Genomic DNA, 25,350 nt, shown 5'->3' on the forward strand with positions numbered 1-25,350 from the left:
GATTTGCACTTTATATTATACATTTTATAAGCTAAATTGTCATTATATTTGCTTTTAATAATGAGTCATATTGTGTTTTGTAAACATGGTTTTGGGAAATATATATATGGCCAAATTATACCCTCTATCTATCTGTAGTCCTTTTACACTGTGTTTTCATAACTGCCTTTTGTTTGTATTTTGTGCTTTTATGGCTTCTATTGGCCGAATACAGAGTTCTAAGGTGTTATTGTCACCCAATTATTTTCTCCAGAATTTCACACAGGTTTTAACCAAAGTTAGGAAGGTCCAATTGCCTTAATGTCTTTTATGTCCTTTCTTTCCTTTAGAGCCAGTCCTGGTGACGCCTCCAGCCCACATCCAAGTGTTTCCCAGAACAACAAAGAAACCCAAGGGTAAGTCACATCTCCTTTACCCTATTGAATAAGGATAGACTAATCACCAAGCAATAGGTCACCTGTCATCCTGTACTTTCTTGACAAATAAAACAAAGAAGGGGGTGGTTTTTCGCTTCATTAAAACAAGTACTAATTTGATAAGTCAGGAAAAAAGAACTAAAGAAAGTAGGGTCCCTCTTAGGTACAAAAAAAAACTGCTTCCCTTAAAAACATGAAATGTTTTTGGTGAGGGAAGAAGAGAAAGAGGAAAAAAGAATTTGAAAATGTGAGGAACTTGTGAAAGGTTAGGTTCTTCTGCCCTCCCGTGTTCCCCGAATCCAGCACATACCTGTCCAAGACACATTTCTCTGGAAACGTCGTGGAACATCTAGTCATTTGGCAGGCTTTGCCCTAGTCTTCCACTCTGTGTGTAACTCAGGGACGCCAATTCCAAGAAGTTGCCCGTCTTCTTTTCACAGCTGTTACCAGAGCTGGGATTTGCTATCTGGCTTCCAGCAGCTACAGGGTATGTATGGCTGAAAACCCTGGGTCCTTCTTCTCTGCCAACTTCAAGAAAGTAAGTAGGTGACGCTCAGCTCATTGCGTCCTTGGGAATTATCGATCACCATGGTCCTCACTTCCCGATTCAATTCTTATTCATTGTCCGCCAGTTCTTGATGGCCCTTAAAATGACCACTTTGTTTCCTGATTGGCTCCAATGGGTTCTCTTTACCGAAATCATCTGGTTCAACTGATGTTATCATTTCCTCTTCCGGTGTGGTCGAAAAATGGCAGGTAGGCGGTGGAGGAGTTTAAGTGGGTTCAGGTAAGTGTGTCTCATTTAGAACCTCCCAGAGAATGTTACTTTCTCCTTCATTTATCAGCCTCTAAACATTGGCTGGGGCTCCTTGTAGTCCAAACGGTAAAACAGTAATTTCTAGAAGACCGTCTGGGGTGGGAAACGCGTTTTTTCCTGAACTTCTTTTTTAGAGGTAACTGACAATGCCTTTTTGTCAAATCTAAATGGGTGATGTATTTAGCCTCTCCTTACTTCTCAAGGAGTTCTTTCCTGGTCACTGGGGGCTGGAGGCCTGCAGCCCCAGTGTCTCTTGTGGCATTGGCCCAACACCACACTGCAGCACCATGCCTTAAGGGGCATATTAGCTGTGCTCAGGCTCCTTAGGATGTCTGTAATTTCCTGGTCACTGGGAATAGGAGGAATGCAACCCCCAGAGTCTCTTGCGGCATTGGTGTCACGCCATGCTGCACGCAACACAGCTTGATAGGCATATCAACTGTGTGTGTGACACGCCTGGCTCGCACATGGGTTAGTGCCTGGGCAAAGACCTGGCCAAGAGCGGGCCCATCTGTGCCTGTCTGATCAGACAGAGGCTGGGCTGGGCCATGTCTCTATTCTTTATGTAAGGATCAAGGTATTGTTTCTTTTCTCCCTTGTATACTTTATTGATACCTGGCCTGATCTCTTATACCTTGCGAGGTGTAGCTCCCTGTTGGCCATTTGAGGTAAGCCGAGAAAGTGATTTGCCTCCATTGGTCTGTTTTTTGATTCCAATATATACCACTTTCGAGGGCAGACCATCCATCATTTAGTTAACGAAAGACTTTATGGCCTATTGTGAGGCTGTATATATTCATCATTTTCTCGTGATATCCTAACTTTTACCATAGGCACCCAAAAATTAGGTAAGTAGAAATTAACTACAGCAGCTACAGTGGGGGACACTGCTACTACTATAGACTTAATTTTATTTAGGGAAGCTAATGTAATCTCTAAAGAGATAGCCCTGACCGAGAAGAGGCTTTCCCTAGAATTGGATAAGACTAGCCAGGATTTGTTGTCATGAAACAATCATGACAATTATGAGGCAGAAAGCGCAATATCCTGTTCCGGCTCCTGGACGGTGCCAACATTACCTACTATGGCCACTAACCTCAAGGCGGACAGTTAATGTCAGATTCAAATGGGCCCCCCATAAAATGGAAGAAGACTAAAGAGAAAAGAATGACACGGTCCCAATTGCAGAACAAGTCTTCCTCAACTGCTAAAACAGATACGGAGAATTCTTTAGACATGTTACTCCCCAGGCTGGAATCTTTGTTTAACGTGCTGATGACCTACTTTTTGTCGAGGCTGGAAGGCATTGAATTAAACCTGGAGTCTTTATCTTTGCTTGCATCTGGGACCCACATTTATGACATTAAGCCTGCAGCTGTGGGGACCAGCTCTGCAGGTGGCACAAACATGCTGGATTGAATAGTACCGGTGCTCCTAGGCACATATATTGTAACTTAAATCGGGTGAAACATGTGAATAAGTATTTGACCCAGAGTGAGAGCCAAAGGTCTGGAAATATTCACGCCACTAATGAACCAAATACTATTATTCAGGAGCATCATGTGCCAGGAAGATCATCATTAAAGGGGACTCAAATTCATTCATTGATTATGAACACACACCCCCAATGCCCGGAGTAGGACTTTTTTCTTCCTTATAGCTGCACCCTAAATCTGCACCCTTGGTGGCAATTTGTCTAGGAGTTCCCCCAATCACCCAAATAACTCAAGAATATACATTGGACCTCATACACAAGGACAGCCATTTGTGTGGCAGAAATTAAGCAAATGGACAATGTATTTCTGCCCACTTTATTATGGCTACTAGAGTAGGTTGGGTGGGCCTTTGGTTGAGGAAAGATGGGGCAGGGGATGGTGTAGTAGTCAATATAAGACATCCTGCACATGTTAAAGCTCTTGTTGAGACTATTTTTATGCAAGTCGCATAAACATCAATTAAGGTTGTCCCCTTCAATACTTTTATCCAACTAACTTTGTCCATCATGATTGCCCCAGAAACCCCATCCTAAGGCCAGCTAGGGTAGCCCAGGATGATACTGGTACGTTTGCACTTCCCTTAACCCAGAGGTCTTCAAACTTTTGTCGGCTGAGCCCCCCCATCTACATCTTTTTACATGTCGAGCCACCCCCACCACCATTAAAGCCCACATCCTAGAGGGCAAAGAATATTTGAAGCTGAGTCAAGTCCATTCACTGAGCCTTGGTAAAGCGCTAAACACGTAGCTCTGCCCGTTTACCTGCAACAACGAAACAGTGGTAAAGGCACACATGCCAACATTTTAGGGCAGAGACGTGGGAGATTTAAAACAAAAAATCAGGAGAATTAATATTTCCCATTGACTTCTATTGTAGAAAATGCTATTTCAGGCGGGACGCAGCTCAAAAAAAGCAATTTTTGTCTTTAAAAATCGGTTGTCTCCCGCCTGAATCGGGTCTATTGGCATGTATGGTAAAGGTCAAAGGCCAGACAAATGCCGGAACAAAAAACACTACATAAAAGATACCGTGTAGAGTCAGGTGTTTTATTTTAGATGATGCAAGTTCTTTTAGAAAATCAAAAATACGAATATATGGCGCAGGTAACTCTTAAATGTAATACACAATCCCGTTGTAAACAACCTCTGCACTCTTCCCCAAATTGAAATGTTATTCTTGTAAACATCAAATTGTATTATTATTAAATGCGGCTGACTGTCGTTTAAAATGAACGAGTTAATTCGAGAGCTACAACCAGGGCGACTGGAATTATGCTCGAGGGGAGGCCCAAGATATGCATGGGTTGCACATGGTCTTTAAAGACCTGTGAAAAACTCGGGCGTGTCGGAGATAAGACTCCAGACACTGTCCAGACGAGCCCCCAGCAGCCCGAGCTGCAGAAGCAGCCCGGGCTGAGACACACAAAGCATAATGGGCCTGGAAGGAACAATGGGAAGTTAAGTAGTGGGGTGAAGTGCGCGCCCCCTGAGGGGATGCTGCGCCCCCCATGGGGGCACGCCCCACAGTTTGAATACCTATGCCTTTACCAATAGACTTGATCCCTTTTAGACCATGATGGGCTAAATGGTAACAAATGACTACCATTTGCTAGAGTTGAGTTGCTGGATCCCAGGCCTGTGCGCCAGATGGGTAATACTTTCTCCCCCCTTCTTAAACCTACTACGATTACTCCAGGTTCTTCTTGTACGAAGATTTTGTCCTGGAATATAGATGGACTTAGGTCCAAAAGAGATGATGTTTTATGGCAGAGGTTAATCATTAGTTGTCATCTAATTGCTATGCAGGAAACACAGGATACGACTGAGAATTATTATTGGACAGTTTAACTGCATTTTTTAAATGCACAGCTCCATTTATATTGTGTAGATCTAAGGGAGGCCTCCTTTTACGGTCTCACTCCAACTCACTTGTAACACCAGAATTGTAGAGCGTCAATCAGCCCATCTGTTAGCAGAAGAGCTATCATTAATTAATCCTCCTCCACTGCCAGTATAACATTTTTATAATTATTATTGCAGAAATTCTGCCGTTGAACACTAAGTAGCATTGGAGAGGTTTCTCTAACAATATATAAAGAGGAAACATTCCCTATAGGAGGCCTCAATTTAGGTATTCGTAACACACATCTTTGTCATTGGGGTTGTATTTCTGTGATGGGTTATGTGGATGCTCTACCTCTGGCTTCCCACTTTGAAAATACGAAATCCAGCCATCTTTTAGAACCGGTCTTTGCCGCGAACAATTTGCTTTGTGTAGAGCAGATGATAATGGATGCATCCATACCCACCTTCATAGGCAGGGTTTCCTCCAGTATTATTGATTTCACAATAATCTCTGCACCATTAGCCTCCGCAGTTCACAAGCTGACTGTATCTTGGTCCATGTGTAATAATCAATGTTAAGGGAAAAAGAAGCTATGATCCATTCAGCTTCCAGAGGTGACAGTAATAATCAGGGGGAGAATGGACCACTTGTCCTTTGAAATCAGGGTCTTTGTTGGATTAGAGCCACATAAAAAACCCTCATAAAACGTACACAGGCAAGTGGCGGTATATGTTGAGTCTCAGCCTTGGTGTAATGTTACAGCATCAGCATAGGGTTCTTAAATTGTTTGCATGCTGTCTTCCACCCGGAGGTAGACCCACTGATTTTCCACTAGTGTCCAGAGATATAAGAACAGTGAAAAATGTACATGTGCTCAGGTGCTGTGAATTAAATTTCTCTACATCACTATTGCGCAAAAATCTATTCTTAAGAAGGTGATGTGAGAAAGTAAAAACAAATTAAGTGCGATAGTAGACCCAGTTACCAGTCCGCCACACTATTGGGTCGACATGTTTCAGCCTTCTTGTAAATTCTAACGCTTTCTTCATGACCGAGGTTCTTAGGTGACTTATTGCAGCCCCTAATTATAGTGGTTAAGTTACCACCAACATTGTTAATTCAGAAATGTAGTATCTGGAATTATAAAAAGGAAAGATAAGATATAATCATATCTTAGTGCTTGCATAGGCACCCTATGTATCCAAGGTAATCAGTTTGTACCACTAATGAATTGATAATGCTGTTGCATTTTATTATGCATGTTCATCAAAATAACTTTTTGAATACACCTTATTAGTCTCAGTTAGGACGGTGTGCTAGATAGCAGAGCTTATTTAAAATGAGAGCATATGGCAGATTGTTGAGTGGTATATGCAAATGTGTTTTGTTGTGCATTATCGAGTCAAGTTAACCTTAAAGAGGGATTAATCTAGTAGGATAATTTACATTCAGCGCGTGGCATGCATTAGGTACTTGCTGTAGTGTGTGCCTTCTCGGGTTCAGCTCCATTAGGTAAAACTGTGTTTTGACCCCGAGGGCAGCCATACTAATGCAGAAACAAGTTTGTTGCATTTATCACTAAGGTGTCCGTACGGACGGAAGTGTCATTATCGAGTGCAAGCAGTTTCTATTTTCAGTCATATAGGTTTCATGCAGTTAACAAAGCATTAGTTGTGCGGAAAGAATTGACATTATGAGTTAGCGATGACAAATCGATGTTTATCTTTATCATATGCTATTACTTCATTCTCCAGGATGCCGCAGAGCGGTAAAGACCTTGTTCTGAAATAGGTACAAAAGGGGGTGGTGATGGACGGAGCATCTGAACCAATCAAACACTCACACCCAGTCAAAAGATCTGGGTTTAATCCATCACCGTTCTTTAGCCCACTCTGCCACCCCAGTTCGGACATGGCTATATGCAAATCAGTCTGACCCTGTGCCTCATGGGAACAGTCCAGCTCGAACTGCCAAGCCATGCCTTCCCTGGACCGGAAACAAGCTTCCGAGGACCGGTTTCTGGCATTCCAGCCGTCTTCAGCCCGGCTTGCTTGAATCCAGTGGCAAAGTGAGCAAGGGACTCACGTCTGAGCATACCCTGCCACACTTATGGCGGCCAAAGCAGTACAAAAGGGGCTGGTGATGGACAGAGCATCTGAACCAATCAAACACTCACACCTAGTCAAAAGATCTGGGTTTGATCCATCACCGTTCTTTAGCCCACTCTGCCACCCAAGTTCAGACATGGCTATATGCGAATCAGTCTGACCCTGTGCATCACCACCCCCTTTTGTTCTGAAATAGGCAAGATTTGTAAATTCATAGATCTCACCTTAGTTGCTAACCACTGGGGGATGAAAGTCAACAGCTTACCGAAACCGACAAGTCACTGATTTGTTCTAGCGCTGCGCGGCGTCGCGGTAGACGGGGGGGCCGAGTAGATGGCCCATTTACATATAGATGTATATGGACAGGGTAGTAGGACTAAAGCACCCATGTTGGATGGCATTTCGCAAGATTAGTCTATTTAAAGCAATGAGACCGCTCGAACGGTCTTAATAAGAGCTTCTGTATAAAGAACAAATTGTTTCCTCAAAGGTCACTACATAATTACAAGGATGATATTAAATTCATTCATTGCTGTCTATTGTAGGGAGTAACCTAATATTTCAGTTAAACACATGTTGATAACCAGGTGTATATTTTCTAGAACTGATTCTGTGTCGACTTGTCATAATACTTTCTTTGATTACGCGCTGGATTTTTCAGTTAATAACGTGTTGATGACAGGGTATATATTCTCATGGAGCTAATTCTGTGTCAGCTTGTCATAACACTTCATTTGATTGCATGCTGGATGCAGCTAGTAGTGGCCAAGAGACTTGCTCACGGTTTTACAGCATGTGCCACGGGATTGTGTCGTTCAGTCCATCGATGTCAGTCAGTGAACCCAACGTTGTTCCTTCTCAAAAAGGACACATTCTGCATTATGGGTCTTGGTGTACAGAGTCTCCAGGCCATGGTTCCCCTGCCATAGTAATATGGCGGGGGAATTGGGTGGCGGACAGAGTCGGATCACAGGGGGATCGCCACCGCCATGCGGGCGGTGGTGATCAGCCCATGATCCTAATGGGCCCCCAAATCTCTTCAAGGACTCATCTTTGCTTCTTAAAAAAACTTGTGGATTGCGCCATACCCTGGAGGATCTAAAACACCTTTAGTTCCTTGAAAGACATATAAACCCCCAGACAACCCTAAAGATGGAATATGTACTTTTTTGGTCCTGAACAAGGTGATAATAATTTGGCTTCACGGAAACGCACGTAGGCCAGTGACACACATCTGAGAGCCCCACCCAAGAATCAAGTCAAGAAAAGAACTATCTATAATCAAAGTGATTGACTTGTGTTTGTGTTTAAATTGTGGAACTTACTGACATGACAAACAGAACTAGCGAGTAGGACTCTTGCTCAGATGTGTTTATAATGTGAATTTGTTTGTGTGGTATGATAGTTGGTATGTATGAGAGAAATGAAAGGTGAGAATGGAAGAATGATGGAGTTATCTTTTGGGGATTACCAAAATACAAATCACTGGTGAGAAAAGTCAAGGAATGCCTTTTTCTAATTAAAAAAATAATGTGAATTTGTTTTATGTAATTTGTTTGCTAATATAAATCCAAAAAAGTGTGAAAATATAAAAAATTTATATATACAAATATTTTTGATAAATAAACATAACTTAAAAGATACTTAATTTCTGTGTTTCCATGATGCAAGGTAAGTATTTTGATTAGAGTCACTACCATTTGAGAAATCAGACAGACTTGATAAGAGGCTGTTCTCTTTGTGTATTCATACCCACCTTCATAGGCAGGGGTTACTCTAGTATTATTGATTTCATAATGATATCTGCACCATTAGCCACCACAGTTCACAAGCTGACTGATTCTTGGTCCAGCCATGGCGATCACAACGTTCTAATTTTTTAATTGATTCACAGCATTGAAAAATATGGAGGGCAGGGAAGTAGTATCTCAAACTCTGTTAGTAGATCAATATACCAAGCATGCAGGCTAAAATGAGCAACCAAAGCATTTTTTTGACAGCCGGTATGCAGAGTGTGCAGATGAGATCCTGCTTTATTTGGATATGGAAACACAGGATAGAGCTTTTAAAGATGCTTTTGATAAATTAACAAAGCATATATCTAATAGCTTAACTATTAACAGCACGTCCAAAGTTGCTAAGGAGATAAGGTGGCTTGACAGTACATGTTCTAGGGCTTGCAGGAATTTAATCCATGCCCTTAAGCAATGCCAAAAGGAAGGTTCAGTGGTTAGGACCTGCAGGAGGGCCAACAAATGTGCAATCCAACAGAGGAAGAAGGCCATTAGGGCCCAGGCATTAGAGGCCTTTGATCAGGTAAGCGTGCTGACAGTCATATAAAGTTCAGGGGAGCGGTCAATAATTCTTTTTTTTCAGATACGGTTACCCGAGAACAGTTGGCACTATAGCAGCCGAAAGATGTATTATCCATTTTGAAGGGATGTATAGTGGGAATGATGCAAGAGGGTCTGATGTATAGTGGGACTTTGCACAAATACTGTCCCATTGCATTTTAATATTTAAGAGGTACACAAAGCTATCTTGGCCACAGATGTGGGAATGCGCTGGGTCCGAATGAGGTCCTGGAAGATCTGTATAGAGCGGACCCCATGACCTGGGCCAAGACACTGATATGAGTATTTATTGCGGCCTGTTCTTGTGACCCCCCCTACTTCCTGGTCAATGGGTATTAGTATACCTATTTTTAAAAAGGGTTTGAGGGACAATATAGTGCACTATTGACCAATTTTGTTCTTAGTGCCGGCTGATAAAATATGGGGAAAGTGGTCCTAGTACGGATAACCTTCTGGCTAGATAAGTTTAAGATCATGTAAGACCTTCAGTACAGTTTTAGACAGAGAAAAGGGTTGCTAGATCAGTGCATTATCCTATATTTGGTGGTGTGGAAATGCACAATAGCCAAGAAGGGATCCTTGCATATGTATTTATGGATCTAACATCGGCATTCAACCATTTTAATAGATCCAAGTTATGGTTGATTCTTCTGAAACTGCGTCAGTGACTTTTTTACATTTTGTCCATATCAACACCAAGGCCACAGTGAGATATAATGAGGATGGTTGTGTGTCAGCATCCTAGGATGTCAAGAGAGGAGTAAGGCAGGGGTGTTTTCTTGCTCTACTGATGCTCACGCTGAATATCAACAAGCTAGGGGATGTTCTCTCGGCAACTAGTAAAGACATCCCGACAACTGGCTCCAAACCTATTCCTCTACTTCTGTATGTAGATGATGCAGTGTTGTTTGCGAGGACAGGTGTAGGTCTTCAGCAACTTTTTGACATTTTTATAGATTTTATGAACTAGCTCAACCTTGCAACCAATTTTTCTAATTCTCATAACATGACAATCCGCACTAAGAAGACCGTAGGAGGAAGGTCTTCTACAGATGGAAGAATTAACTAAAGTTTCAACCTGTCTTATTTAGGTGTGCTGTTTGAGGAGAATGAATCTTGGGTTGCACAAAGAGCACACAAGAAGAACGTCTTGTCAAGGGCAGTGGTGTCTACCATGGACTTTGCAAAAAGACTCGGAAAAAAGCCTGCACCTGCAATCATAAAGGTGTATAAAAAAAAATGTATCCCTATGGCCACCTATGGCTGTTATGTGTGTTGGTATAAGAACAAGAAAGACTTGCAGGTAGTGGAAAGTACATTTTGGTGTAGGCTCCTTGCTGTCCCAGTGCAACCCAGCCTTTACACTGCATGAAGAGCTTGGCTCGGGATACATTTCTGATCACATTGCAGTTGTGCCTTTAGTGAGCTAGTTTAGAATTTCTACTTTTCCAATTTCCACTCTGAATCATCTTTTTATAGGGGACTGTATGGCTCTCGAGGGGGCTATGCGTATCCCATGGTTAACGTATATATCAGAGCAGATGAGATAGCTAGGCTGTTCGGATTGGTACACTAACCCTAGACCTTTAAGACCAACTGACATCTGGAACACTAAGCCTCTGTTTGTGCCCAGTGGCAGGGGGACAGCGAGGGCAAAGAAACTGCTGAGCTCACTGTGAGAATTTACTTCACAATTAGTCCAAGCTCACAGGTGCACCCCAACTTGTCTCTTGTCAATAATGCTCATAACCGCTTTTTGATAAGATTCAGATTAAATCTTATTCACTGGTAAGTTGCCTTTCCAAAAGGCTTTGTGAAGCATGAGGATTCAATGCCACGTCCATTTGACAATGTTTATGATCCGGACACTTTGCACTTAACCTTTTTATGTGAATTTTATCTCTCTTTCTGGAATAAATATATTCCTCCGCTCTTGAGAACAGGTCATTTTGTTCAAGTAAGGCCAGCATTTTTATACCTATAAAGTTTTTCTTCGCCCAGGGACCCATCGTCTTACCTGGGGTTGCAACTTTTTTATCATGAGCTACATGAATTAGGATAAAGATGCTTTCTCTCTAGCTGGATTTGCACTTTATATGATACATTTTATAAGCTAAATTGTCATTGTATTTGCTTTTAAAAATGAGTCATATTGTTTTTTGTAAACATGGTTTTAGGAAAATATAAATGGCCAAATTGAACCCTCTATGTATCTGTAGTCCTTTTACACTGTGTTTTTATAACTGCCGTTTGTTTGTATTTTGTGCTTTTATGGCTTCTATTAGCCGAATACAGAGTTCTAAGGTTTTATTGTCACCCAATTATTTTCTGCAGAATTGCACACAGGTTTTAACCAAAGTTTGGAAAGTCCAATTGTCTTAATGTCTTTTATGTCCTTTCTTTCCTTTAGGGCCAGCCCTGGTGACGCCTCCAGCCCACATCCAAGTTTCTCCCAGAACAACAAAGAAACCCAAGGGTAAGTCACGTCTCCTTTACCCTATTGAATAAGAATAGACTAATCACCAAGCAATAGGTCACCTGTCATCCTGTACTTTCTTGACAAATAAAACAAAGAAGGGGGGTGGTTTTTCGCTTCATTAAAACAAGTACTAATTTGATAAGTCAGGAAAAAAGAATTAAAGAAAGTAGGGTCCCTCTTAGGTACAAAAAAACCTGCTTCCCTTAAAAACATGAAATGTTTTTGGTGAGGGAAGAAGATAAAGAGGAAAAAAGAATTGGAAAATGTGAGGAACTTGTGAAAGGTTAGGTTCTTCTGCCCTCCCGTGTTCCCCAAATCCAGCGCATACCTGTCCAAGACACATTTCTCTGGAAACGTCGTGGAACAACTAGTCATTTGGCAGGCTTTGCCCTAGTCTTCCACTCTGTGTGTAACTCAGGGACGCCAATTCCAAGAAGTTGCCCGTCTTCTTTTCACAGCTGTTACCAGGGCTGGGATTTGCTATCTGGCTTCCAGCAGCTACAGGGTATGTATGTCTGAAAACCATGGGTCCTTCTTCTCTGCCAACTTCAAGAAAGTAAGTAGGTGGGTCTCAGCTCCTTGCGTCCTTGGGAATTCACGATCACCATGGTCCTCACTTCCGGATTCATTTCTTCTTCGTTGTCCGCCGGTTCTTGATGGCCCTTAAAATGACCACTTTGTTCCCTGATTGGCTCCAATGGGTTCTCTTTACCGAAATCATCTGGTTCAACTGATGTTATCATTTCCTCTTCCGGTGTGGTCGAAAAATGGCAGGTAGGCTGTGGAGGAATTTAAGTGGGTTCAGGTAAGTGTGTCTCATTTCGAACCTCCCAGAGAATGTTACTTTCTCCTTCATTTATCAGCCTCTAAAAATTGGCTGAGGCTCCTTGTAGTCCAAATGGTAAAACAGTAATTTCAAGAAGACCGTCTGGGGTGGGAAACGTGTTTTTTCCTGAACTTCTTTTTTAGAGGTAACTGCCAATGCCTTTTTGTCAAATCTAAATGGGTGATGTATTTAGCCTCGCCACACTTCTCAAGGAGTTCTTTCCTGGTCACTGGGGGCTGGAGGCCTGCAGCCCCAGTGTCTCTTGTGGCATTAGCCCCACACCACACTGCCGCACCATGCCTTGAGGGGCATATCAGCTGTGCTCAGGCTCCTTTGGATGTCTGTAATTTCCTGGTCACTGTGAATAGGAGGAGTGCAACCCCCAGAGTCTCTTGCGGCTTTGGTGCACGCAACACGGCTTGATAGGCATATCAACTGTGTGCGTGACACGCCTGGCTCGCACCTGGGTTAGTGCCTGGGCAAAGACCTGTCCAAGAGCGGACCCATCTGTGCCTGTCTGATCAGACAGAGGCTGGGCTGGGCCATGTCTCTAACCTTTATATAAGGATCAAGGTATTGTTTCTTTTCTTCCTTGTATACTTTATTGATACCTGGCCAGATCTCTTATACCTTGCAAGGTGTAGCTCCCTGTGTCCATCTTAGGTAAGCCGAGCAAGTGATTTGCCTCCATCGGTCTGTTTTTTGATTCCTATATAAACCACTATCTGGGGCAGACCATCCACCATTTAGTTAACGTAAGCCTTTATGGCCTATTGTGAGGCTGTATATATTCATCATTTTCTTGTGATAACCTAACTTTTACCATAGGCATTCCAAAATTAGGTAAGTAGAAATTAACTACTGCAGCTACAGTGGGGGACACTGCTACTACTATAGACTCAATTTTATTTAGGGAAGCTAATGTAATCTCTAAAGAGATGGCCCTGACCGAGAAGAGGCTTTCCCTAGAAGTGGATAAGACTAGCCAGGATTTGTTGTCATGAAACAATCATGACAATTATGAGGCAGAAAGCGCAATATCTTGTTCCGGCGCCTGGACGGCGCCAACATTACCTACTATGGCCACTAACCTCAAGGCGGACAGTTAATGGCAGATTCAGATGGGCCCCCCATAAAAAGGAAGAAGACTAAAGAGAAAAGAATGACACGGTCCCAATTGCAGAACAAGTCTTCCTCAGCTGCTAAAACAGATACGGAGAATTCTTTAGACATGTTACTCCCCAGGCTGGAATCTTTGTTTAACGTGCTGATAGCCTACCTTTTGTCGTGGCTGGAAGGCATTGAATTAAACCTGGAGTCTTTCTCTTTGCTTGCATATGGGACCCACATTTATGACATTAAGCCTGCAGCTGTGGGGACCATCTCTGTAGATGGCACAAACATGCTGGATTGAATAGTACCGGTGCTCCTAGGTACATATAATGTAACTTAAATCGGGTGACTCATTTAAATAAGTATTTGACCAAAGAGTGAGAGCCAAATGACTGGAAATATTCATGCCACTAATAAACCAGATACTATTATTCAGGAGGATCATGTGCCAGGAAGATCATCATTAAAGGGGACTCAAATTCATTCATTGATTATGAACACACACCCCCAATGCCTGGAGTAGGACTTTTTTCTTCCTTAGAGCTGCACCCTGAATCAGCACCCTGGGTGGCAATTAGTCTAGGAGTTCCCCCAATCACCCAAATAACTCAAGAATATACATTGAACCTCATACACAAGGACAGCCATTTGTGAGGCAGAAATTAAGCAAAAGGACAATTTTATTCTCCCCACATTATTATGGCTACTAGAGTAGGTTGGGTGGGCCTTCGGTTGAGGAAAGATGTGACAGGGGACTGTGTAGTAGTCAATATAAGACATCCTGCACACGTTAAAGCTCTTGTTGAGACTATTTTTATGCAAGTCGCATAAACATCAATTAAGGTTGTCCCCTTCAATACTTTTATCCAACTAACTTTGTCCATCATGATTGCCCCAGAAACCCCATCCTAATGCCAGCTAGGGTAGCCCACGATGATACTAGTACGTTTGCACTTCCCTTAACCAATATATTTGATCACCTTTTAGACCATGATGGGCTAGATGGTAAAAAATGACTACCATTTGCTAGAGTTGAGTTGCTGGATCCCAGGCCTGTGTGCAAAATAGGTAATACTTTCTCCCCCCTTCTTCAACCAACTACCATTGCTCCAGGTTCTTCTTGTATGAAGATTTTGTCCTGGAATATAGATGGACTTAGGTCCAAAAGAGATGATGTTTTTTGGCAGATGTTAATCATTAGTTGTCATCTAATTGCTATGCAGGAAACATAGGATACGACTAGGAATTATTATTGGACAGTTTAACTGCATTTTTTAAATGCACAGCTCCATTTATATTGTGTAGATCTAAGAGAGGCCTCCTTTTACAGGTCTCACTCCAACTCACTTGTAACACAAGAATTGCAGAGCGTCAATCAGCCCATCTGTTAGCAGAAGAGCTGTCATTAATTAATCTTCCTCCTCTGCTAGTAAAACATCTTTATAATTATTATTGCAGAAATTCTGCCGTTGAACACTAAGTAGCACTGGAGAGGTTTCTCTAACAATATATAAAGAGGAAACATTCCCTATAGGATGCCTCAATTTAGGTATTTGTAACACACATCTTTGTCATTTGGGTTGTATTTCTGTGATGGGTTATGCGGATGTTCTACCTCTGGCTTCCCACTTTGAACATACGAAATCCAGCCATCTTTTAGAACAGGTCATTGCCATGAACAATTTGCTTTGTCTAGAGAAGATGGTAATGGATGCATCCATACCCACCTTCATAGGCAGGGGTTCAACCAGTATTATTGATTTCACAATAAACTCTGCACCATTAGCCTCCGCAGTTCACAAGCTGACTGTCTCTTGGTCCATGTGTAATAATCAATGTTAAGGGAAAAAGAAGCTATGATCCATTCAGCTTCCAGAGGTTACAGTAATAATCAGGGGGAGAAAGGACCACTTGTCCTTTGAAATCAGGATCTTTGTTGGATTAGAGCCACATAAAAAAACCCTCATAAAACGTACCCAGGCAAGTGGCGGTATATCTTGATTCTCAGCCTTGGTGTAATGTTACAGCATCAGCATAAGGTTCTTAGATTGTTTGCATGCTGTCTTCCACCCGGAGGTAGACCCACTGATTTTCCAGTAGTGTCCAGATATATAAGAACAGTTAAAAATGTACATGTGCTCAGGTGCTGTGAATTAAAATTCTCTACATCACTTTTGCGCAAAAATCTATTCTTAAGAAGGTGATGTGAGAAAGTAAAAACAAAGTAAGTGCGATAGTTACCAGTCCACCGCACTATTGGGTCGACATGTTTCAGCCTTCTTGTAAATTCTAACAGCTTTCTTCAGGACCGAGGTTCTTAGGTGACTTATTGCAGCCCCTAATTATAGTGGTTAACTTACCACCAACATTGTTAATTGAGAACCATAGTATCTGGAAATATAAAAAGGAAATAAAAGATATAATCATATCTTAGTTCCCTATGTATCCAAGGTAATCAGTTTGTACCACTAATGATTTGATAATGCTGGTGCATTTTATTATGCATGTTAATCAAAATACCTTTTTGAATACACCTTATTAGTCTCAGTTAGGATGGTGTGCTAGATAGCAGATATTATTTAAAATTAGAGAATATGGCAGATTGTTGAGTGATATATGCAAACATGTTTTGTTGTTCATTATCGAGTCAAGTTAACCTTAAAGAGGGATTAATCTTGTAGGATAATTACATTCAGCGCGTGGCGTGCATTAGGTACTTGCTGTAGTGTGCACTTTCTCGGGTTCAGCTCCATTAAGTAAAACTGTGTTTTGACCCCGTGGGCGGCCATACCAATGCAGAAACAAGTTTGTTGCGTTTATCACTAAGGTGTCCGTACGGAATGAAGTTTGATTATCGAGTGCAAGCAGTTTCTATTTTCAGTCATATAGGTTTCATGCAGTTAACAAAGTATTAGTTGTGCGGAAAGAATCGACATTATGAAATAGCGATGACAAATAGATGTTTATCTTTATCATATGCTATTACTTCATTCTTCAGGATGCCGCAGAGTGGTAAAGACCTTGTTCTGAAATAGGTAAGATTTGTAAATTCATAGATCTTACCTTAGTTGCTAACCACTGGGGGATGATACTCAACAGCTTACCGAAACCGTCAAGTCACTGATTTGTTCTAGCTCTGCGCGGCGTCCCGGTAGACGGGGGCCGATTAGATGGCCCATTTACATAGAGATGTCTATGGACAGGGTAGTGGGACTAAAGCGCCCATGTTGGTTGGCAGCTTTTTGGTTGGCATTTCCCAAGATTAGTCTATTTAAAGCAATGTGACCGCTCAAACGGTCTAAATGAGAGCTTGTGAACAACGAACAAATTGTTTTTCAAAGGTCACTACATAATTACAAGGATGATATTAAATTCATTCATTGATGTCTATTGTAGGGAGTAACCTAATATTTCAGTTAAACACATGTTGATAACCAGGTGTATATTTTCTAGAACTGATTCTGTGTTGACTTGTCATAATACTTTCTTTGATTACGCACTGGATTTTTCAGGTAATAACGTGTTGATGACAGGGTATATATTCTCATGGAGCTAATTCTGTGTCAGCTTGTCATAACACTTCGTTTGATTGCATGCTGGATGCAGCTAGTAGTGGCCAAGAGACTTGCTCATGGTTTTACAGCATGTGCCACAGGATCGTGTCGTTCAGTCCATCGATGTCAGTCAGTGAACCCAACGTTGTTCCTTCTCAAAAAGGGCACATTCTGCATTATGGGTCTTGGTGTACAGAGTCTCCAGGCCACGGTCCCCCGCCATAGTAATATGGCGGGGGAATTGGGTGGCGGACAGAGTCGGATCACAGGCGGATTGCCACCGCCATGCCGGCGGTGGCGATCAGCCCGTGATCCTAATGGGCACCCAAATCTATTCAAGGACTCATCTTTGCTTCTTAAAAAAAAGTGTGGCTTGCTCCATACCTTGGAGGATCTAAAACACCTTTAGTTCCTTGAAAGACATATAAACCCTCAGACAACCCTGAAGATGGAATAGGTACTTTTTTGGTCCTGAAGAAGGTGATAATAATTTGGTTTCACCGAAACGCACGTAGGCCAGTGACATGCATCTGAGAGCCCCACTCAAGAATCAAGTCAAGAAAAGAACTATCTATAATGAAATTGATTGACTTGTGTTTGTGTTTAAATTGTGGAACTTACTGTTATGACAAACAGAACTAGCGAGTAGGACTCTTGCTCAGATGTGTTTATATTGTGAATTTGTTTGTGTGGTATAATAGTTGGTATGTATGAGATAAATGAAAGTTTGGATTGGAAGAATGATGGAGTAATCTTTTTGGGACTACCAAAATACAAATCACTGGTTAAAAAAGTCAAGGAATGCCTTTTTCTAATTGAAAAAATAATGTGAATTTGTTTTATGTAATTTGTTTGCTAATATAAATCCAAAAAAGTGTGAAAATATAAAAAATTAATATATACAAATATTTTTGATAAATAAACATAACTTAAAAGAAAGTTAATTTCTGTGTTTCTATGATGCAAGGTAAATATTTTGATTAGTGTCACTACCATTTTAGAAAACAGACAGGCTTGATAAGAGGCTGTTCTCTTTGTGTATCCATACCCACCTTCATAGGCAGGGGTTACTCCAGTATTATTGATTTCATAATGATATCTACACCAATAGCCTCCGCAGTTCACAAGCTGATTGACTCTTGGTCCAGCCATAGCGATCACAACCCTCTAATGCTTGAATTGATTCACAGCATTGAAAAATATGGAGGGCAGGGAAGTAGTATTTCAAACTCTGTTAGTAGCTCAATATACCAAGCATGCAGGCTAAAATGAGCAACCAAAGAATTCCTTTGACAGTCGGTATGCAGAGTGTGCAGATGAGATCCTGCTTTATTTGGATATGGAAACACAGGATAGAGTTTTTAAAGATGCTTTTGATAAATTAACAAAGCATATATCTAGGGCCCGATGTAGGTAATTTTTTTTTACCGATTCATAAATACCGACTCATACCGAATTGGTATTTATGAACCGGAAACCCAAATGTAGGTAAACATCCGGTAAGAAATACCGAATCGGTATCAATCGGTATTCAAAGTCGGTAACACCCATACATCCTTATGGCCTTCCAGTCCCATAGGAATGAATGGGAGACACTGATTCGGAATTTACCGATTCGGAATTTACCGAATCGGTATTTACCGAATCGGTAAATAACGACTCGGTAAATTCCGATCTCGAAAATTCGAATACATGACATGTGAGCCTGTGCACCAATTAGAGACACCCATCACACCCCACTACAAAGCATCTGAGAGATCAACCAATCAGATGCAAGTACCACACCCCAGTACCTGGAGGTGGGCACACCCATGCAGGTGCAGAGCAACAGAACTGCAGAGAGAGCTGGAGGGGAGACAGAGGAGCAGGCTGCACTCAGACCAGCAGAGAAACAGCATGGAGTCCCAGGAGGCACCAAAGGATGGAGGGGACAGAAAGAGGAAGGTTAGATTCAGCCCAACAGAGCTCCAGGTGCTGGTGGAGGAGGTTGTGGAGCACTACAGCCAGCTGTTTGGGAGACAGTCTCTACAAGTAACTGAGTCAGTGAAGAGGAACACCTGGCTGGCAATACAGAGCAAGGTGAATGCCCTAGGAGTTACCCACCGCAAAATTGACGACATGAAGAAGAGGTGGTATGATCTGAGGTCACCACCAAGAAAAAACTAGCCACCCAGAGGAAGGAATCAGCAGCAACCGGTGGGGGGAAGAGACGTGCCCCAAGCCTCACCGACCTGGAGCAGCTCGTGGAATCCACCATGGAGCCTGAGAGCATACATGGGATCGGGGATGCTGATAGCTCAACCAGAGCTGCAAGGAAGAAAGGTAAGATGCATGGACATGTACCCCACCCATTCCCAGGCCCCTTCCCCAATGTGGGTGAATCACTCACAATCCAGCACACATGACTGTAGTCCCCAGCAAAGCATCATGGTAGTTGTAGTCATAGGTACATACATCAAAGCTGCCAACACCGAACCCTGCATGCCATGCCACACTCCCCATGCACAAACAGTCTAGGCAAATGTAATCGTGTGTTAGAAATCTGTGTTGGGAAAACACTCAGCTGATCATTGTCCATGTCTGTTCACAGGAGAGACATCCCGCAGCGCTGGGAGGGGAGTGTAGTGCCACAACAACGCCTGCGAGGGAGAAGGCCAAAGACACAGCTGGACCTAGCTCTGTCCCTGAGGATACAACCACACCCCAGGCACCCACAGCAATGAAGCACAACACCACTGCTTAGCCACTGTCGCCCCTGCTGTTTGAGACACAGACTCAGCCAGCACCTGCAGAAGCCACAACACCCAGCTCAGGGTCCCCTGTGCAAGTGAGGCCAAGGAGGCAGGACGTACCACCTTTAAGGATCCTGGAGAGCTCCGATGAGGAAGTGGTAGAGGCTCCCAGACTTAGTACACCAACAATGGCTGGCCACGCTGGACAACTTAGGTCACTGGGATCTGGCCGTGCAGGTGACCGTGTCTGTAGGGCACGAGAGCAGGATGAGGGGCAGGATGTGCAGGGGGTCTTCGCTGGGCTGGAAGCCACAATGGTAAAAGTCCAGCGTATGCAGGCCAAAGGCATCATGGCAGTGCACCGGCAGGTGCGCATCCTGAATACCAGGATGTCGGACATCGAACGGGGGATAGGTGCCATGGCAAAGGGAATGGAGGCCATGGGCAAAGGGATGGAGGCAATGGGCAAAGGGATGGATTCCATAGCGGAGGGGGTGAGGGACATGGGTGTACGCATGTGCACCCTCTGTGACAGGCTTGAAAGTGACCACGAAGAGAGGCGTAGGTATAGGCGCGAGGTCAGGCTGCTCAATCAGTCGATTAACCGGTTGGCAACCCCTACCACCCTGCAGTGTCGCGGCTCTGTTAATCTGCAGACTGACATTGTACACTGCTGCAGTGACTTGTCCCGGGGGATGGGGAGGGTGACCACTGCAATGGAGGCAATGCTGACACAGCTGACAGCCACAGGTGGCAACATGGTTGTTGGGGACGCTGAGGAGTCAACGAGCAGGAGTGGGTCCAGCACGCCTGTTCAGGACATACGTAGGAGCAGCAGACTCCATGCCGATGACACCGGCACCACTGCGCATGTAGACCCCCTGCCCTGTGGCTCGCAAAACATCATGCGTAAGCGCAAACATTGAGAGACATATTGAACACAGGACAGGTCAAAGTGAAGTGAACTTTGGCCAACCATTGTGCAAAGTGCATTTAATTTGATATATGTTTTTTTGGAAGGTGCAGTAGTGTACATTAAAGTGAATGTTCAAAACACTGGACATGGCTGTGTGTCATTGCTCAATTAGAAGTATCTGTTGGTGATTTCTGCGCGTCGCAGTCGACCATCTGTTGCTGGTGCTGCACCTGCTGCATTGTGATCTGCTTGTACTGTCCCATCATCAATGTCCTCATGATATGTCAGTTCTATCTCGTTGCCCTCCTTGGTGGCAAGATAGTGCAGCATGGCGCAGGTCGCAATAATCTTGCAACACATAATTGGCGTGTACTGACGTGTACCTCCACTCTTATGGAGTCACCTAAATCTACTTTTCAGCAGCCCAAATGTACGTTCCACCACGCAACGTGTTGTTCTGTGTGCCACGTTATACCGCCTTTCACTCCTGGTGGATGGTTTCAGGTAGGGGGTGAGCACAAATGACCGCAGGGCATATGCACTGTCACCTGGGTGGGAAAGGATAATTTGATTAGTCACGTACTAAGGTGTGCACCTTCTGCATGAACTCTCAGGGTGTCTCGCACATACTTACCCAGCAGGTATCCATCCCCAAAATCACCAGCCACAAGGCATCTGTATATCCCACTGTTGGTGAATATGTAGGAGTCGTGGGTACTCCCAGGATATTTGGCTACAATGTCCGTTATCATGTTGCTGGCGTTGCAGATCACCTGCACATTGATTGAATGTGTGGACTTCCGGTTTCTGTATATTTGCTCAGTCGCTGCAGGTGGGAACTGTGCAAGTTGATAGAACTCGGTTTTTGTCCTTGCTAGTTCTGCAGGTGTCTCAGGGAACTCAATGTAGTGCTCCATCCTCTGCATCATGGCGTTTAGGAATTTTCTGAAGGAGCGTGACAGGCAGCTCTGGGACACTCCACCTACAGAGGCTGTCACGTGCTGGTAGCTCCCAGAGGCAAGAAGGTGTAAGCAGCACAGCACCTGTACATGGGGTGGAATGGCGTGTGCTCTTGGGGTTGGGTGTTCCAGACATGGGTGGAGGTTCCTGATCAAGTCCAGGATGGTTCTGGGGTGGAGTCGGTACCTTTGCAGGATCTCTGCTTCAGTGAGTTGGAAGAGGGTGATCCTCTGCCTATATACCTGCTCCTCCCTTTGCCACACCCTCTCTCCTGCTGCCTGTATCCGTAACCGCCTTGCAATAACGTAGAAAGCCGCCATTGTGGGTGTACAGTTGCATTTTGGGAGCTTCTTATATATCCTGTTCCTGGTTTCCACCTGCTTCCAATCCATGTTAAATACAGACTCTTAAATAAAGAATTTCACAAAATTCGGCATTTCCTGACTTTGCTACATCTCAAATGGCCTTTTTTACCACTTCTTATTTACCGACTCGGTAAATATGAATCCAGTATTTACCGATTCGGTAACTTACCATTTCTTATTTACCGAATCAGAAAATATGTATTCAGTAAATTCCGATTCGTGTACTACCGATTCGGTGTTTTACCGAGTGGTATTTACCGATTCGGTACGTTTTTGGTGACATACATCTCAATGCACTTATATCGGTCGGTAATGGCCGATTTTACCGAATTTTGGCCGTTATCGACCGGTATTTGGCTACCTACATCGGGCCCCTAATATCTAATTAACAGCAGGTCCAAAGTTGCTAAGGAGATAAGGTGGCTCGACGGTGCATGTTCTAGGGTTTGTAGGAATTTAATCCATGCCCTTAAGCAATGCCAAAGGGAAGATTCAGTGGTTAGGACCTGCAGGAGGGCCTACAAATGTGCAATCCAACAGAGGAAGAAGGACATTAGGGCCCAGGCATTAGAAGCCATTGATCAGGTAAGCGTGCTGACAGTCATATAAAGTTCAGGGGAGCGGTCAATAGCTCTTTTTTTCAGATACAAATACTGTCCCATTGCATTTTAATATTTAAGAGGTACACAAAGCTATCTTGGCCACAGACGGGGGAATGCACTGGGTCCGAATGGGGTCCTGGCAGATCTGTATAGAGCAGACCCCATGACCTGGGCCAGGACACTGACATGAGTATTTATTGCAGCCTGTTCTTGTGACCCCCCTACTTCCTGGTCAATGGGTATTAGTATACCTATTTTTAAAAAGGGTTTGAGGAACAATATAGTGCACTATTGACCAATTTTGCTCTTAGTGCCGGCTGACAAAATTATGGGGAAAGTGGTCCTGGTATGGATAACCTCCTGGATAGATAAGTTTAAGATCATGTAAGACCTTCAGTACAGTTTTAGACAGAGCAAAGGATTGCTAGATCAGTGCATTATCCTATATGTGGTGGTGTGGAAATACACAATAGCCAAGAAGGGATCCTTGCATATCTATTTATAGATGTAACATCAGCATTCAACCATTTTAATAGATCCAAGTTAATGTTGATTCTTCTGAAACTGGGTCTGGAGATAGACCTAGTGACTTTTGTACATTTTGCCCATATCAACACCAAGGCCACAGTGAGATACAATGAGGATGGTTGTGTGTCAGCATCCTAGGATGTTAAGAGAGGAGTCAGGCAGGGGTGTTTTCTTGCTCTACTGATGCTCACGCTGAATATAAAAAAGCTAGGGGATGTTCTCTCGGCAACTAGTAAAGACATCCCGACAACTGGCTCCAAACCTATTCCCCTACTTCCGTATGTAGATGATGCAGTGTTGTTTGCGAGGACAGGTGTAGGTCTTCAACAACTTTTTGACATTTTTATAGATTTATTAGACTCGCTCAACCTTGCAACCAATTTTTCTAATTCTCATAACATGACAATCCGCACTAAGAAGACAGTAGGTGGAAGGTCTTCTGCAGGGGGAAGAATTAACTAAAGTTTCAACCTGTTCTTATTTAGGTGTGCTGTTTGAGGAGAATTAATCTTGGCTTGCACAAAGAGCACACAAGAAGAACATCTTGACAAGGGCAGTGGTGTCTACCATGGACTTTGCAAAAAGACTCTGGTAAAAGCCTGCACCTGCAATCATAAACGTGTATAGAGAAAAATGTATCCCTATGGCCACCTATGGCTGTGATGTGTGTGGGTATAAGAACAAGAAAGACTTGCAGGTACATGTTGGTGTAGGCTCCTTGCTGTCCCAGTGCAACCCAGCCTTTACACTGCATGAAGAGCTTGGCTCGGGATACATTTATGATCACATTGCAGTTGTGCCTTTAGTGATCTAGTTTAGAATTTCTACTTTTCCAATTTCCACTCTGAATCATCTTTTTATAGGGGACTGTATGGCACTCGAGGGGGCTATGCGTATCCCATGGTTAACGTATATATCAGAGCAGATGAGATAGCTAGGCTGTTCGGATTTGTACACTAACCCTAGACCTTTAAGACCAACTGACATCTGGAACACTAAGCCTCTGTTTCTGCACCGGTGGCAGGGGGACAGGGAGGGCAAAGAAACTGCTAAGCCCACTGTGAGAATTTACTTCACAATTAGTCCAAGCTCACAGGTGCACCCCTACTTGTCTCTTGTCAATAATGCTCATAACCGCTTTTTGATAAGATTCAGGTTGAATCTTATTCATTGGTAAGTTGCCTTTCCAAAAGGCTTTGTGAAGCATGAGGATTCAATGCCACGTCCATTTGACAACGTTTGTGATCCGGACACTTTGTACTTAACCTTTTTCTGTGAATTTTATATCTCTTTCTGGAAAAAATATATTCCTCCGCTCTTGAGAACAGGTCATTTTGTTCAAGTAAGGCCAGCATTTTTATACCTATAAAGTTATTCTTTGCCCATGGACCCATCGTCTTACCTGGGGTTGCAAGTTTTTTATCATGAGCTACATGAATTAGGAGAAAGATGCTTTCTGTCTAGCTGGATTTGCACTTTACATGATACATTTTATAAGCTAAATTGTCATTGTATTTGCTTTTAATAATGAGTCATATTGTTTTTTGTAAACATGGTTTTAAGAAAATATAAATGGCCAAATTGTACCCTCTATGTATCTGTAGTCCTTTTACACTGTGTTTTTATAACTGCCTTTTGTTTGTATTTTGTGCTTTTATGGCTTCAATTGGCCGAATACAGAGTTCTAAGGTTTTATTGTCACCCAATTATTTTCTCCAGAATTTCAGACAGGTTTTAACCAAAGTTAGGAAAGTGCAATTGTCTTAATGTCTTTTATGTCCTTTCTTTCCTTTAGGGCCAGCCCTGGTGACGCCTCCAGCCCACATCCATGTTTCTCCCAGAACAACAAAGAAACCCAACGGTAAGTCACATCTCCTTTACCCTATTGAATAAGAATAGACTAATCACCAAGCAATAGGTCACCTGTCATCCTGTACTTTCTTGACAAATAAAACAAAGAAGGGGGGGTGGTTTTTCGCTTCATTAAAACAAGTACTAATTTGATAAGTCAGGAAAAAAGAATTAAAGAAAGTAGGGTCCCTCTTAGGTACAAAAAAACCTGCTTCCCTTAAAAACATGAAATGTTTTTGGTGCGGGAAGAGGAGAGAGAGGAAAAAAGAATTTGAAAATGTGAGGAACTTGTGAAAGGTTAGGTTCTTCTGCCCTCCCGTGTTCCCCAAATCCAGCGCATACCTGTCCAAGACACATTCCTCCTGAAACGTCGTGGAACAACTAGTAA

At 43.0% G+C, this 25,350-nt stretch overlaps 1 protein-coding gene across 1 annotated transcript in view; it reads left to right on the forward strand.

The window, feature by feature from the left end:
- Positions 1-25,004, forward strand: part of LOC144773871 (uncharacterized) — a 120,880-nt gene extending 95,876 nt beyond the window's left edge. The window contains exons 7-9 of the mRNA XM_078658956.1: positions 330-395; positions 11,447-11,512; positions 24,907-25,004. Coding sequence (XP_078515082.1) covers positions 330-395; positions 11,447-11,512; positions 24,907-25,004 — 230 coding nt within the window. The remainder of the gene's footprint in view (positions 1-329; positions 396-11,446; positions 11,513-24,906) is intronic.
- Positions 25,005-25,350: the final 346 nt, after the last annotated feature.

This window comes from Lissotriton helveticus, chromosome 8 (assembly GCF_964261635.1).
Source record: "Lissotriton helveticus chromosome 8, aLisHel1.1, whole genome shotgun sequence".
In the NCBI taxonomy this organism is placed as follows: domain Eukaryota; kingdom Metazoa; phylum Chordata; class Amphibia; order Caudata; family Salamandridae; genus Lissotriton; species Lissotriton helveticus.